Source organism: Pteronotus mesoamericanus, unplaced genomic scaffold (genome assembly GCF_021234165.1).
Source record: "Pteronotus mesoamericanus isolate MK-2021 breed Mesoamerican mustached bat unplaced genomic scaffold, CSHL_Meso_final contig_164, whole genome shotgun sequence".
Lineage (NCBI taxonomy): Eukaryota > Metazoa > Chordata > Mammalia > Chiroptera > Mormoopidae > Pteronotus > Pteronotus mesoamericanus.
This window is the reverse complement of record NW_026555065.1, coordinates 16,192,926-16,207,692: the sequence shown is the minus strand read 5'-3', so window position 1 is coordinate 16,207,692 and position 14,767 is coordinate 16,192,926. Positions and strand designations below refer to the sequence as shown.

The window sequence follows — 14,767 nt, the reverse complement described above, 5'->3', positions numbered from 1 at the left end:
ATCTCCCTTTGCCCTGCACCTCCCCCTCCTCCTTATTTTGGGGTCTTAACTTTGTTTTGATGCTACTGGCTGAGAAACCCAGACATCTATGAACCACTCACTGCCTTCAAGGAGAGCTGGGATTTCAGGGGGTGGGGGTGAGTTTAGGGGGCAGAAAGAGGCAAGAACAAAACCATAGGGAGAGGCATGTGCAGGGAATTTTTTGGAGATTATAGACCAAACTTGCTAAAACAAAGTGTTCTTAAAAAATAGTAGTCGGGATTAAGTTACAATGTATGTTAAACTATTTAGTGTCTGAGGATGTTCTGCTTATAGCAGAAACTCAAAAAATTTGTTCACTGAGTGCAATGAAAGTTCAAGTCAGATGCAGAAGAACTAGGCAATAAAGTTGAAACTTCCTTTTATGAACCAGGGCTTCCCAGAATACGTTCCTAGAGTGGCTAACCAATGTGCTAAGCTCCCGATCCCCTCCCTCCTCAAGGGAGCCAGGGCACGAGGTCCAGTCTCCTATTCTATTCTCCAGGTATGCTAGTATGCTATAAAAATATGACAAATGTCTATAGATGCCACAAGTGAAAGGGGATGGAAAACAAGGGGAGACACTGAAGGTAACTTAGCAGTGGAGGTATAAGATGATAATATTTCCAAGAAGACTACTAGCTTGGTGGTAGAGGACATCATAGAGCTGAGGCTGTAGGCTACAGTCATTGGGGAAAAGAGTTTAAAGAGAGAGATAACAAATTTTTGCTAACTGCTCCACATTTGTTTCTTCTCCCTTTCCTGCCCCCTTCTTTTTAAATGATATCCTGAAATTTTCCATATATGGAATTGACTCTACCCCCAGCTCCATGGCTGAGCCCTGACTGGCTTAAAGCAACCAGTACTTTCCCCAGGTGACAAAGGCTGGTGCAAGACTCAGCACATAACCCACTCAGAGATTTTATTTTTTTTTAAATAAAGACTCCCAAAAAAAAAAACCATTCTTATTATCTGTCTGAAGTTGACGTAGGAAGCATGTGACTTTAAGGGGCTGGCAACCACCTTTAGATCAGGATGGAGAACCTGCATGAGAGTAGAGGAGGCGACACAGAGAAATGGTGAAAAGGAAACTGCGCCCAGGTCCCAGCCCCTACAGCACAAGATGCAGGCTCCCTGAAGGCTCCCCTGCCCCTGGACTCTGCAGTTGCTGCCTAAATTCCTGTTTCTGCGTACACCAGTTTGAGTCTTGTTTTATTTCACTTGCAACGAGGCTGATGCACCCGCTCAAGTGATCCTCAGAGGAAGGGAGAAGTGAGTGTTTGCAGTAAGCTAGCACTCTGGAGTGTAGCTGTTGAATGATGAGATACGAGGAGTCCAGGATCTGGCGTCGGAAGTGATTAGCCACGAAGGGCTGACACTGGGATGGAAATGGAGACCTAGCTCTGAGCTTCACCAGGAAAGAAGAGGTGCCCACCAGAATGCTTTCTGTCCTGAGCCCTACTTACATGAACCCTGCTGCCTTCTCCTCGGGGATAAGAAAGGCCACCAACCCCTCCCTAGGGGAATGATGCAACCAGTCACTAGATGGTAGCTGGTCTGCCATGAAACAGTTGGGAAAAGCTAGAGAAAGTGTTGCGTGAGCAGGTCCCAGAAATAAAAAGAGGGGACTAAAAAAAGTAAAATGGGGAGGGGAAGATTGTGGAAAAGAAAGAAAGAGAGAGGGGGGGGGGGGGGGAAGAAAGAAAGAAGCTGAAGAAAAAAAAAACAAACATGAATGGAAACCTAGAGAATGGAGGGTAACATAACATGGTTGCTAAGAGGGGGCCCAGGATCAAAAGGATACTGTTACAGGTCAGGGCCTGGCCCTGAGCCGGCCTGCCTAATCCCAGCCGGTCGTATGTGGGTTCACAACACCAGTCCAGGTGACTGTGAGGACACATTTATTAAAGCTGGGGACAGTAAAACAAGGAAGGGCTCCGCATAGAAGAAGTAACAGGAAAGCCTAGGCTGGGCTGCTTTAACTCATTGGGAAGTCAGAAAAAAGGGGGTTTGGGGGACAGTTTCAAGGGATTAGCTTGAAACAAGCTGCCACCTGCCCATTGCCTTAGAGTTTAGGAGCCTTGTGCCTGCAGAGAAAGAAGTGGCAGTGGGGGAGGTAGAGAGGAAGGAAAAGAGAAAGAAGGGGGGTGGGGAGTAGAGAAGAAGGGAAAGGGAATGGCGCAGGCTGCTCCCCACAGGGAGAACACACCTTGGGTCTTTTGTCCTGAGGCTTTTCTTTTTCTCTTACAGGTGTGAGTTTTAGGGGAGGTCTCGGGGTGGAGGGGTGGGGTGGGGGCGGGGGCGGGGGGGAGTTTCAGCAGCCATTCATCAGTTATCCAGGTGTGCCCTTTCGGGGTCATGGTCTCCACTGATTGGTCCATGGCAAAGCAGGGGGGTCTTTAGTCTTTGTACTTGGTGTGGGTATTGCCCACCTGGTTTTGCTGCTTTTCTGGGCCTGGAGCTGAAACACAGCTGAGGCCTAGATGTTATCTCCTGGGAGGAAAGTTTACCCTGGGGGTGAGGCTCTTGTTTTCCCAGTTTTACCCCCTGCCAGGCACTCTGGGCCTTTTGCCCTGGTGACCACCCGCACCTGACTGTACGTTGTTCAGCCATTGTGTTCTGCTAACTGTCTCAGTTTCCCTGTCACTTTTGCCAAGGACTTTTCCTACCTTCTCACGATCCTGTCTCAACACCAGTTCACCAGTTCTGTAACAGAATCCCCAGGTTCTATTGCCTGTCACCAAAAAAACCCATGATTCCCACAGCCAGAGTCTTATGATAAGAAAAGGAACTATATTTAAAAGTTATACAGGTTCAGAATAATGGCGAAATTCTGTTTTTAAGTTTCAAACTCCCTGAAAACTAAACACACTTAAACACACACAGATCTGGCTCCCCTTGCCAAACCGGGACAGTCAGAGGCACCGTTTCTCAGAAAAAGAAATAGAAGGCTGGGGCTTAGCTGGGAAGAGTCCTGTTTTAACACTGTGGCTTCTTCCAGTCATCCGCACTCAGCTAGGCTCCCACTCTTAAACCAAAACCACATGGCCCAGTCTCATGGTGGGCCAGTGGGGGTCCGTCTGCAACTTTTCAAACCACATGGCCAAGGTTCTTCCCAAGCCACATGGTCAGAGGCACGTCTTCTTCCCAAGCCATTTGGTTAAGACCTTCTGCATGGCTAAGCGAGCATGGCGGCCCTGCACTTGAGTTTATATCTCCACCTGATCTTCCTTCGTAACCGCTTTTCCAACTTCTCCCACAGACGGCTACACCTGCCAGTACTTTGGTCTCTTCTGCCTTATCCTGCCTGCCATTGTTAGTCCGGGCAGACTTGGCTCTGTGTTGTAGGGGAACCGCCTTCCTGCTCTTGTGCAGGTGTGCGGCAAGCCCCTCCGTACCTTACAGTCAAAGTCACTCCCTTCTCCCTGGCTCTGCGCACCTGCCACAGCTGCTTAACATATTTATGAAGCTAGCCAGCTATTATTGATACGCAAAGTAACTTTCAATGGTCCTGCTCTGAGTCCCCTTCCCCCAACCAGGTTAGTGGGGGCTTCCCCATTTGGGGGACCTCTACATTCCCTGTTACAGTTCCATCACTTACTGGCTGTCTTAATTCACCTCTCCAAGGGTCCCTGTCTGTACAGGAGCTTGAAAGTGCCGCCTTTAGATGACTGCGAGGTTCCAAAGATGTAATGCAGGAAAGTCCCAGCAGAGCGTCTGACAGGAGTAAGCGTTCGAATAAGCGTTCTTCCTTGTATCTCTTACTAATAAGATGGATGGGTGCAGGAAGACAAGAGAGGAAACACGTAGAACACTTTTATTTAGATCCTGACCCTTCTCTGTAGCAAGCAGTGAGTGTTCACTCTGTATAGAAGCAGCACTGAGGGAATTAAAAGAAAGGATCATGCTAGAAGAAATGGCTTTTGAGAAATGTCAATAACGTCTCCTTAATTTTAGTAAATGTGTTTTGAACTGGGCTAACAATAGTTGGGAATCTTCAGCATGGGGGCCGGGGGCCGGGGTGCGGAGAATCACTAAACAGAACAAAATATTAAAACAAATCAACACGTCACTGGGACTTGATTTCAGCTGTTAGAATGTGGCACTATCTCACCCCAAGTCTGGGCTGGCTGGATGGGAGGGGCCGACCAGAACCTGGATTACTCAACCACGGGCCAGGGGCCCAGTGAGCAAGAAGCAACAGTAAGTAGCGCTTTTAGTCCAACCTTGAAATCCTTGCCTCAGGAGACAGTCTGGCGGTTGGGCTGGAGGGTGGGAGGTGTAGCAAATCTGAGAAACAAAGAGAGACAAAGCTGAAAGACCCCAGGACCAAGAAGGAGAGATGGGATTCTGATTTCTCCTGATACCTCCTAATAAATAACAGGACTGGTTTGCATTTATTAGGCACTTCATTGATAATAACAATAAGTCATATAAGGCATACTAGGCATATAAGGCATAGAATAAGGCATTCTATTAGTGGTGGCAATAAATAATAGTCCTACACACGCCCGCATTATCTCCTCCAATCTTCTGAACATCTTCTCAGAGTGTCTTACCATCACCGTTTTTATAAGGAAACTGCAGCTCTGAGGTGTAAAGTACTCTGGTCACAGCGCAGGAGTCCACACTTGACCCCAGACATCCAGACTTCGGTGGAGCTTTGTCCACTAAGGGACGACCGCTGGGACGGGCCCGGAGCTCAGGTGTTTGCATCTCCTCGAGGGGGCGGGCTCAGCCGGCAGGTCGCGCGGGAACCTCAGGCAGCCCACACGCCATTCCGCCTGCCGCCAAGCCACCTGCCCAGGAGCCCGCTAAGGCAGCGCAGGCACTCCGCCGTCTCCCCAGCCTAGCTGCGCGCCCCAGCGCGGCCCTCCCGCTGTCTGCCCGGACCACCCCAGCCGCCACGCTGCAGGACCGGAGCGCGCCCTCTCCCCTCGCGGGGACAGGGGGCCCCATCACCGTCATGCTGCCGGCTATCTTCACGGCTTTGGCAGGGCTGCTGCTCCTGCCGCTGGTGGTGAATTTCTGCTGTCCCTACTTCTTCCAGGACACGGGATACTTACTGAGGGTGGCTGGCTTCATCCGGCGGGTGCGCAGATACGGGCAGCGGCGGCCGGTGAACACCATCCTTCAAGCCTTTCAGGACAAAGTGCGCCAGACCCCGCACAAGCCTCTCCTGCTCTTCCGCGATGAGATGTTCACCTATGAGCAGATGGACCGACGCAGCAACCAAGTGGCGCGGGCGCTGCACGACCACCTCGGCCTGCGCCAAGGAGATTGCGTGGCGATTTTCATGGGCAATGAGCCGGCCTATGTGTGTCTGTGGCTGGGGCTGCTCAAGCTTGGCTGTGCCATGGCGTGCCTCAACTACAACATCCGCTCGAAGTCCCTATTGCACTGCTTCCAGTGCAGCGGGGCGAAGGTGCTGCTGGCTTCGCCAGGTGAGCCCCGGGACCGCTCAGCCCTGCCTTGGGCTCCTCGGAGGGGGAGGTTCACATCAGACCTGGCGGTGCAGAGGGAGAGGATGGCACCCCTTCCTCGAAATGCTAATTAATGATCTTTTAGACATGCCCACTGTGGAAGCTGACCGGCCCAGGCACTGTGTTAAGCGCCACACATACTGTGTTGCTTTTAATCATCACAACAGGCAGTGTCTACTGTCGGACTTTATAGGTGAAACAGACCACTGAGGCCAGTGAACCGAAGCCTCATACCCCCGGTCATAGAGTTGGGAGGAGGGGATTAACCAGGGCCGTTCTCCGTGAGAGTCAGAATCCAAACTCTTAACCAAGACTGACAATATCTGCGATTAAGTGCAGACAGTCTTGGCTGTGAACACCAGTGGATCCAAAAAGAAAAAAGAAAAGAAAAAAGTTCTCCCCTCTGCAGCTTGATTGGCTGTGTAATCATGGGAAAAGTCATTTTCCCTCTCTGACCCTTGCTTGGCTCCCTCCCGTGTGATGAGGTGGTCTTCAAGATGAAGACTTTGGCCCCTAATGAAAAGACTTTGGGGACCTGCTGCATTGGGTTGGTGATATCCTTTTGTACCTATAGCAATAGTGACCTTTGGTTCTGTTGTTAACCTCCTGCTGTATTTTAACAAGACCTGAAATGGTAACTTCATTCTTACAATGGCGACTACGCCAGGAAGAAACCAAGACCCTGTCAGTCACTGCGCTGCTGGTTTTCCCTTCCTAGAAAACTTGTCTCTGCACTTGAATAAGGACCAGTAGTTGCTTCCACTATGTTAGTAAAAGGAGGCTAGCCAGGCGCGGGTTGAAAGACAAAGAGGAATAGGGAGCCAGGTAGCCTCACCTTTCTGGAATGCCTTTCTGTACAAAGCCCTATGCTGGATATTTTTATTACCCTGAGAGGTAACATTTCATTACCTCTTGTTATGGAGCTGAGGAAACTGAGACTTAAAATTTCAACCTAGGTCTATCTGACTCCAAAGCCTATGACTTCCCCTGCATCATGTTCCTTCCTCTATGTGGCTGTGAAGCATTAGAGCTGGCAGGGACCGAGCACCTGTCTGCTCTCCCCCTTCGTTGCATAGCTGAGAAAACTGAGGCAAGCTAAGCAGTTTGCCTAGTGTCACAGAAAGATGAGATGCCTATCCACCTGTGAGAAACCAGGAAACTTACACACCTGTTCCGTGTGGCATAAAATAAGCAATCCAAAAAAGGAAGACTTTATATAAAAGTTTAAAAACAGAGGTCGGTTTAAAAGGCAGCAGTTACTTGAAGGGCATGGTCCTTTCAAGAAAACTCCCAATAGTTTCTAGTTGCTTGGGAAATGAGACAACTTCACTAAGCAGAAGATGCTCTTAAATCTATTACTTTACCAGTCAATTCAGAGGGAAATTGTTAACACACCGATCTTGGTACCACTTCAGGACGGATTGAGATACTATTAAACTGCATAGTACAGTCAGATGTCGGATGATAATGAGAATGTGCTCTGAGAAATGCGTTGTAAGGCAATTTGTCATTGTGCCCAACATCACAGAGTACAGTTACACAAACCTAGGTGGTAGAGCCTGCTACACACCTAGGCTGTGTGGGATACCACCATTGTATATGTGGTTCATCATTCACCAAGTTGTCATTGTGCAGCACTTGACCATAGCCCAGCACCGCGCCCCCCCCCCCGCCACCGCCCCAGGAAGGTCAAGGACTGTGAGTTTTGTTGACAAAGAAGCTTAGGTTTAAATGACTATAATAGAGTTTGGTTCTGAATTTCAGGTCAGGATTACAACCAGATACCTCCTTCTCCACCCAGGCCACAGTCCTCTGCTGCTGAGCATTATGTTTAGGTCATTTTTTATACGTAGAAAATGTAATGAAATGGCGACATTCAGATCAAAGTTGAACCAGGCTTCCCAGTGTGTACCTATGGCACTCTCTAGCAGCAAATTAACCTTTGAGAGAGGCCACAAAGATTCAAAACATTCAGTTTTTCCAAATCACTGAGAGAGATCATTGCATAAAGAATAGAATTACACTGTGACCTGAAACAGTTCCTTCAAAGGAGGTAACACAGAGTCCAAAGTTGCCTGCTAAGTAAGTGAACTCATGTGTCAATATGTTGAATCAACTACTTCTTAGAATTCTTTAAAGTTGGAAGGAATCTTACAGATACTGTAATCCTATAATCTTCCAACTTCAATGAGTGTGTTATATACTTCAGTAAAAAACACTCAAGAGTGCCCTAGCTGGTGAGGCTTGGTTGGCTAGAGTGCTGTCCTTTAGATTGAAAGGTACCGAGTTTGATTCCTGGTCAGGGCACATACCCAGATTGTGGGTTTAACATTGGGGTACTTCAAGAAGGCAACCAGCCAATGTTTTTCTCTCTTCCTCTCCCATCTCCCTTCCCTTCTCCCTCTAAAAGCAGTGGAAAATGTCCTTGGGTGAGGGTTTAAAAAAAAAAAAAAAAAAGAACTTTAGAAAGGAAATTTTTTTAAATTTAACCTTCATTGTATTTTTTTTCCATTACCATTTAGTTCCCTTCTACCTTCCTCCCCCCTAGCAATCACCACACTGTTATCCATGTCCATGAGCCCTTTCTCTTTTTTGCTCAACCTCTCCACCCCCTAACCTCCCACACACACCAGCTAACATCTGCTCTCCATCTATAAACCTGTCTCTGTTTTGCTTGTTAGTTGAGTTTGTTCATTAGATTCCACATTTGAGTGAAATCATATGGTATTTGTCTTTCTCTGACGGGCTTATTTCCCTTAGCATAATGGTCTCCAGGTCCATCCATACTGTTGCAAAGGGTAAAACTTTCTTACAGTTGAGTAGTATTCCATTGTATAAATGTCCCAGAGTTGTTATATCCATTCATCTACTGATGGGCACTTGGGCTGCTTCTAAATCTGGGCTTCTGTAAATAATGCTGCTATGTATGAACATAGGGGTGCATATATTATTTTGAATTAATGTTTTCAGTTTCCTCGGATATATTCCCAGAACTGGGATCGCTGGGTCAAAAGGCAGATCCATTTCTAATTTTTTGAGATAGCTCCATACTGCTTTCCACAGTGGCTACACCAGTCTGCGTTCCCACCAACTGTGCAAAAGTGTTCCCCTTTTTCCACATCCTCACCAGCGCTTGCTGTTTGTTGACTTATTGATGGTAGCCATTCTGAGAGGTATGAGATAGTATCTCATTGTGGTTTTAATTTGCATTTCTCTGAGGATTAGTGATGTTGAGCATGTTTTCATATGTCTATTGGCCATCTGAATGTCCTCTTTGGAGACGTGTCTACTCAGGTCTTTTGCCTAGTTTTTAATTGGGTTGGTTGTTTGTTTTGGTGCTGAGTTTCATAAGTACTTTATAAATTTTGGATATTAACCCTTATCAGATGTATTGGTGAATATGCTCTCCCATTCTGTGGGTTGTCTTTTTATTTTGTTGGTGATTTCTGGAAAGGAAATTTTAATGGGCATAAGAATCGCCTGGAAAGCTTATTTTGAAACACTGATTCCTGAATCACATCCCCCAAAAGACACTGAGCTAGTAGGACAATGGTGGGATCCGGGGATGTGTATTTTTATAACAAGTCCCACCCCATCCCCAGATAATTTTGAAGCAGACGGTCTCAGGGCTAGACTTGGAGAAATGACCAACCTAATTTCCACTTGCTTCAGAATGAACAAACGAAGTCCCAGAGGGGTGATAGCACTTGCCTGGGGTCACATGGCTAGTTAGCAGCAGAGAGCTGGGGACAGAACCTGATTTTTTTTCTCACTTCCAGGGCACTTCTTATTCTATTATGCCATCTGAACAAGGTATGTAAAGGTGAGGAGTTTTAGAAAGGTTGGACTGGTGACAATTCAATAAGGTTTGATTCTGCACTCTGAATTCCAGCCTCGTAGCTCGTGAGTGAGCTCATAAAAAGCCCTGGAGTTCCAGCTGTGTCAAATTCTGGAGCGTATGTAAGGGAACAGCACAGTGGATTCATCATGAGGATTAATCCAGTTGTCATAAATTTGGGGGACTCTGTAAAGCTTAACAAGACTCAACCCTCTCAGAATTTCAGTACCCAGTTATTTCTTCAGAATTTGTTATACTTACCAAAAGTCAAAGATTCACAAACACCTCCTCAAATCAAATAGATGCACCCATCTCCTAGAGAATATGATCTCCTTTCTGTGGCAGGGTGTGGTGTAAATACTCACATGGAAAAAGTGCCTTCACCTATTTGAACCAGTATTCGTTTTGCTGATAGAAATGAACTTGTTGACCTGGCAGATTTTTGAGCAACTTCCCAAACATAGACAATGAGGAAGGCAGGAAAGCATAGTTCATTATGGGCAACATTGGATGTTTTGTGAAAACATCTAAAAGAGCCCCCAAAATAGTAAATTCGTTTTGTTTCCATTTATTCTAGCCTTAAGATTTTCACTAAACTAGCTCTTCTGCAAGAAGAATAACCGAGGTGTCTATCAGTTTATTGGCAAGGTCTACACTGTCTGACTCAACATAGCCATGCAAGGCTCCCACAGTGTAGCCACTACTCTTGTTCAAGGCTTTAGTAACAGTTGAAGGTGCTTTCTATTGCAAGACTGAAGTCCAGAGAGGTTATAAAATGTTCCAGATTACCTTTGACCTGGTTTTGCAAGGTTGTGGAAAACAAAACTGGCTGCTCCTTTAACCAATGTGATAAAGGAAAATGCTTCCAATTTTTTTTAAAGGTATTGCATCATTGTAAGTTCTAAAACAAGAGAACTTCATTGTAAAACTAGTGTTAGGAACCAAGGAGACATCTCATCATACAAACTTCTGAAGTTAGATTGAGAAAAGCAGATGGTACGATAATTTAATTTCAAATCAAGAAACATTTAGAGAGTCCCCACAAGGTGCAAGCTAGTTGCCAGTGCAGGAGGGGAAGTTAAAATGAATTAGTTCAAGGATCTTAGCTTCCAGCAAAAGAGCTAAGCCACATAAACATACGTATACGATTGTGATATCTGGGAGAATGTGATAGGGGTGCTGTAAGAGCTAAAAAGTGCTCTGGGGGAAAAAGAGAAGCAGGTGAGGGCTTCTTGGGGACCTTGACAACTAAGCTGGGCAAGGGCAGTTGGGGAGGGGGCACTTCAGGAAAGAGGAGCCCATAGGCAGTTTTCATCAGGTTGGTAATGCAGCGAGATGCTTCATTAAAGAGTTTTCCTATGTAAGGACAATAGCAGGCTGGCCTTAAATAATAGTAATTACCTAAAGCTGTTTACTGAAGAGACTCCACTGTTGAGAAAATAGGGACTCAGAGAATCCAAGGAATGGCCAACAGCAGTGGCCTCACTTCCATGGAAGGAGATAATTTCCAGCGCTAACGTTAATCAAGGATCAGAGCATAGGTATAATCTTATCTCCACTCCTCAGATCTGAGTTGCCCAAGCAGTAACTTAGATGAGTTGCTTCAATGCCCTTTGATTGCCTAGAGGGCCTGGAACTCTCTAATGCATCTTTGAATAATGCCCTAGTGATATCTAGCACATAATAGTCACTCCGTAAATGTTGCATTAATGAGTTGCACCATTCTGGTTGGACATAAACTGTTTACATACCAGTTTGCCTCTGGCAGTGGGAGAGAGGTTCTCTCTCTGGGTTTCATTGCCAGAGAGGTAACTAGTGATGAGCACAGGATGGGCTCGGACCACACTGGAGAGCCTGTGCATAAGATGGGGCACAGACAGACCTCAAACAAGTAGTGGATTCTAGCGCTGGGATCCCAGCCTGGTAGCCCAAGGTCTGAATGAACAGCTAGCTTTAAGGTGTTCTCTCAAACTTTCTTCTTGGCCTGCTCATAACTAAAGATCACAAGGGGATGGTTGTACATTTCCATTAAAAAAGAAAAAACTGGCACTTTCCTAGCATATCTGGGAGTACTTAATTTTAATTGAATTTTGGGGGGTAATTAATAAAATTACATAGGTTTCAGGTGTACAATTCTATAATACACCATCTGTATATTGTATTGTGTGTTTACCACCCCAAGTCAAGTCTCTATTCATCACCATTCATCCCCCTTTACACTCTTCTACCTCGCCCCACCCCTCTTTTCCTCTGTTAATCATTATACTGTTGTCTGTATCTATGAGTTTGTTTGCTTTTTGGTTTTTGGTTTTTATTTTTATTTGTTTTTTGTTTTTGCTTAATCCCTGTTCCCTGTATCTATGGCTTTGTTTCTATTTTGTTTGTTTATTTTGTTCTAGATTCCACATGTAAATGAAATCATATATTACTTAACTTTCTCCGAGTGGCTTATTTCACTTAGCATAATTCTCTCCAGGTCCATTCATACTGTCACAAAAGGTAAGAGTTCCTTCCTTTATACAGCTGAGTAGTATTCCATTGTGTAAACGTACGACAGCATTTTTATCTACTTATCTACTGAAGGGTACTTGGGCTGCTTGCAGATCTGGGCTAGTGTAAATAATGCTACTATGAACATAGGTGTTGAATACATAAAATATATAATTCACATATTCAAAAGAATCCTGGTGGATTCAAAAGGATATATGAATTAATGTTTCCAGTTTCTTTGGACATATTCCCAGAAGTGGGATAGCTGGATCAAAAGACAGGTCCATTTGTAATTTTTTGAGGTATCTCTATACTGCTTTCCCCGGGACTGCACCAATCTGTGTTCCCACCGACAGTGTAAAAGGGTTCCCTTTTCTCTACATTCTCACCAACACTTGTTGATTTATTGATGATAGGCATTCTTACAAGTGTGAGGTGATATCTCATTGTGGTTTTAATTTGCATTGCTCTCATGACTAGTGACATTGAACATCATTTCATGTGTCTATTGGCCGTCTTTATGTCCTCTTTGGAGTATCTGGGAATACTTAATTCATTTTCTTTAGAAACAAGAAGAGAGTGAAGAGATAAAAAGGAAATAAACTCTAACTCAGCTGTTAATGTTATTGATTCTGGAGAAGGATAGAGTTCAGATTATTCTGCTTGATGAGTATACTTGACCACTATTTACAAATAATGGTGACAGCCTCTGAGAAATAATGCAGTAGGAAGTTGGTTTGATAGGCGACATGCGGCTTACGTATAGCAAATGATAACAATTGTGAGGCCTGGTATGGCCTGGTAAACTGGTAACAAGGAATTACCAATGATTCCCAGGCCCTTTAGAAAGAAAATGTCCATGTAAGCAAGAATTTTAACTGAGAAAAATGAAAAATAATATTAAGAAATTATATAATGACATAAATGTAAGATGAGTATGTATTTTCCTGTTAAAAAGTCACTTATTCCTGATGGGACTTAACCTTGATTACACATCTTTCTGACCTTAAGGTAATTTTTTCTGTGGGGAGTGGGGCAAGGTGTGTGCATGCCTCTGTCTTAGGGTGTTCTGACACATATTTGTGTTGACATACAGACTAGACAATAAGTTATTAAATACTATAATTCCTAACTGCCAGTGATAGAAATGAAAATCATGGTTACAAATGGCATTTAAAAACTATCTTCAGATTGTCTCCTGGGCTGCGTTAGAACCAGTTTGTATTTCAGTTGCCTCGCTGGATGAAGGAAAGATAAGCCTTCAATCCTGACTTGTTCATCTACCAACCATTTCACAGTTATTCTGAAATTTTGATCAGAATGCATTTCCTTTCACTGCCTTCTTTTCAGATCTTACTTTTTTGTGAGGTGGTTTGTTTTTTTTAACTACCTCAATCAGTTACTCATTCAATGAGGCTATCTAATAGCAGAACAAGCTACTAGATTAAATGCTTTTCCCATTTGAAAGCTGCAGGTTTAGACAGCAGCACTTCTCCACATGGTGACGAAGACTAATCCAGCTCATCACCCACCCTCTTTCCCTGCTTTCTAAGAATGGGCCTGTGTATTCAGAAATTTCTTTTCTTCCCTCTTAAAAAAATGTGCAGGTGTGGGGAGAAGGGGAGATTATTGTATGCTACCTGGATTTTTTTTAACAAGGCAGATTTGGGATGGAGGGGGCGATTTTGTAATCACTTGATTTTCCATCACCTAAATATGTCCTACTTTCTCTGAGGTTCTGTTTCAATCCACAGTTTAAACCTAGACTAATGAGGAAATGACTCTATACGCCTCCATGAATACTATTTCTCATACCCAAACTTTACATAAAGCTCGGGGTCATGCTCTTCATCAAAAAAGATGAACAAGAGGTCATCCATGTTACTTTTTTGTTTTTCATCCTCACCTGAGAATATGTTTATTGAATTTAGAGGGAGAGGAAGGGAGAAAGAAAGACAGAGAAATATCATGTGAGAGAGAAATGTCGATCAGTTGCCTCCCATACACACCCCGACCAGGGAGCAAACCTGCAATCTAAGTGTTTGCCCTGACTGGGAATCGAACCCACAGCCTTTTGATGTATGGGATGACACTCCAACCAGCTGAACCACCCAGCCAGGGCCATCTATCTTACTCTTTAAAGACACATTCACAAGCATTCAGCCGGTCTAGTAGAAAACATCTTGCAAAAAAGTAAGGCAGTTTACCAAAACTTGAATCTGAATGACTAGTACAAGGAGGTGGCAATCCTAGGGCTCAGTATAATTCTTTTCATTTTGTATGTAACCTTCTATACACAGACTCGCTGAGCCTCTGTTCTCATTTGTACCCATAGAAATAGGGTTACTGGTATGTATGACACAGTTGTTGTGAAAATTATGTAAAGTGATATATGTAAAACTACTCTACAAACTGTCCCATACAAGTGAAATTTTACATCTTTGTAATCAGTAAGAATGAAAGGCGTAGCATTGCAATGTGCTGCCCAAATGCCCACGTCAGAACTGAGGAGGGGCTCGTTCCTCAGCTGCTGGGAGCATTGGCAGCTGACGGCTGTCAGCGGAGACCCTTTCCAGGCCTTGCCCTGGGTTGAAGAGTGCTGCTTTGCCCAAGGTCAGGCACCACCACCCACCCACTTTCCACACCCCATCTGCATTCGATGGCCAGACATGAAAGTAGAGCCCACTTTCCTTAATTTGGGACAACCATGAAGCGCCATCCCAGGCCCGGAGTCCCCATAGGATCAGAGGCTCAGTTGAGGGAGGCCGCTGTGTCATTGCATTGCAGTTCGAATTCTCCCTCTCTCCGACCTACTTCCCTTGCATCCTCAAGTGTCATTCCCAAAAGCACTTCAGCATACAAATCTCAGAATCTCAGAGGCCCAGGGAACTCAGCCTGTGGCAAGCAGAATTATTTGAGCTTATGTGTCCTGGTGGAT

At 45.0% G+C, this 14,767-nt stretch overlaps 1 protein-coding gene across 1 annotated transcript in view; it reads left to right on the top strand.

Moving 5' to 3' along the window:
* The first annotated feature begins 4,827 nt into the window (after positions 1–4,827).
* SLC27A2 (solute carrier family 27 member 2) overlaps positions 4,828–14,767 on the top strand; it is a 61,692-nt gene continuing 51,752 nt past the window's right edge. Inside the window, exon 1 of the mRNA XM_054565442.1 lies at positions 4,828–5,462. Coding sequence (XP_054421417.1) covers positions 4,985–5,462 — 478 coding nt within the window. The 5' untranslated portion in view covers positions 4,828–4,984. The remainder of the gene's footprint in view (positions 5,463–14,767) is intronic.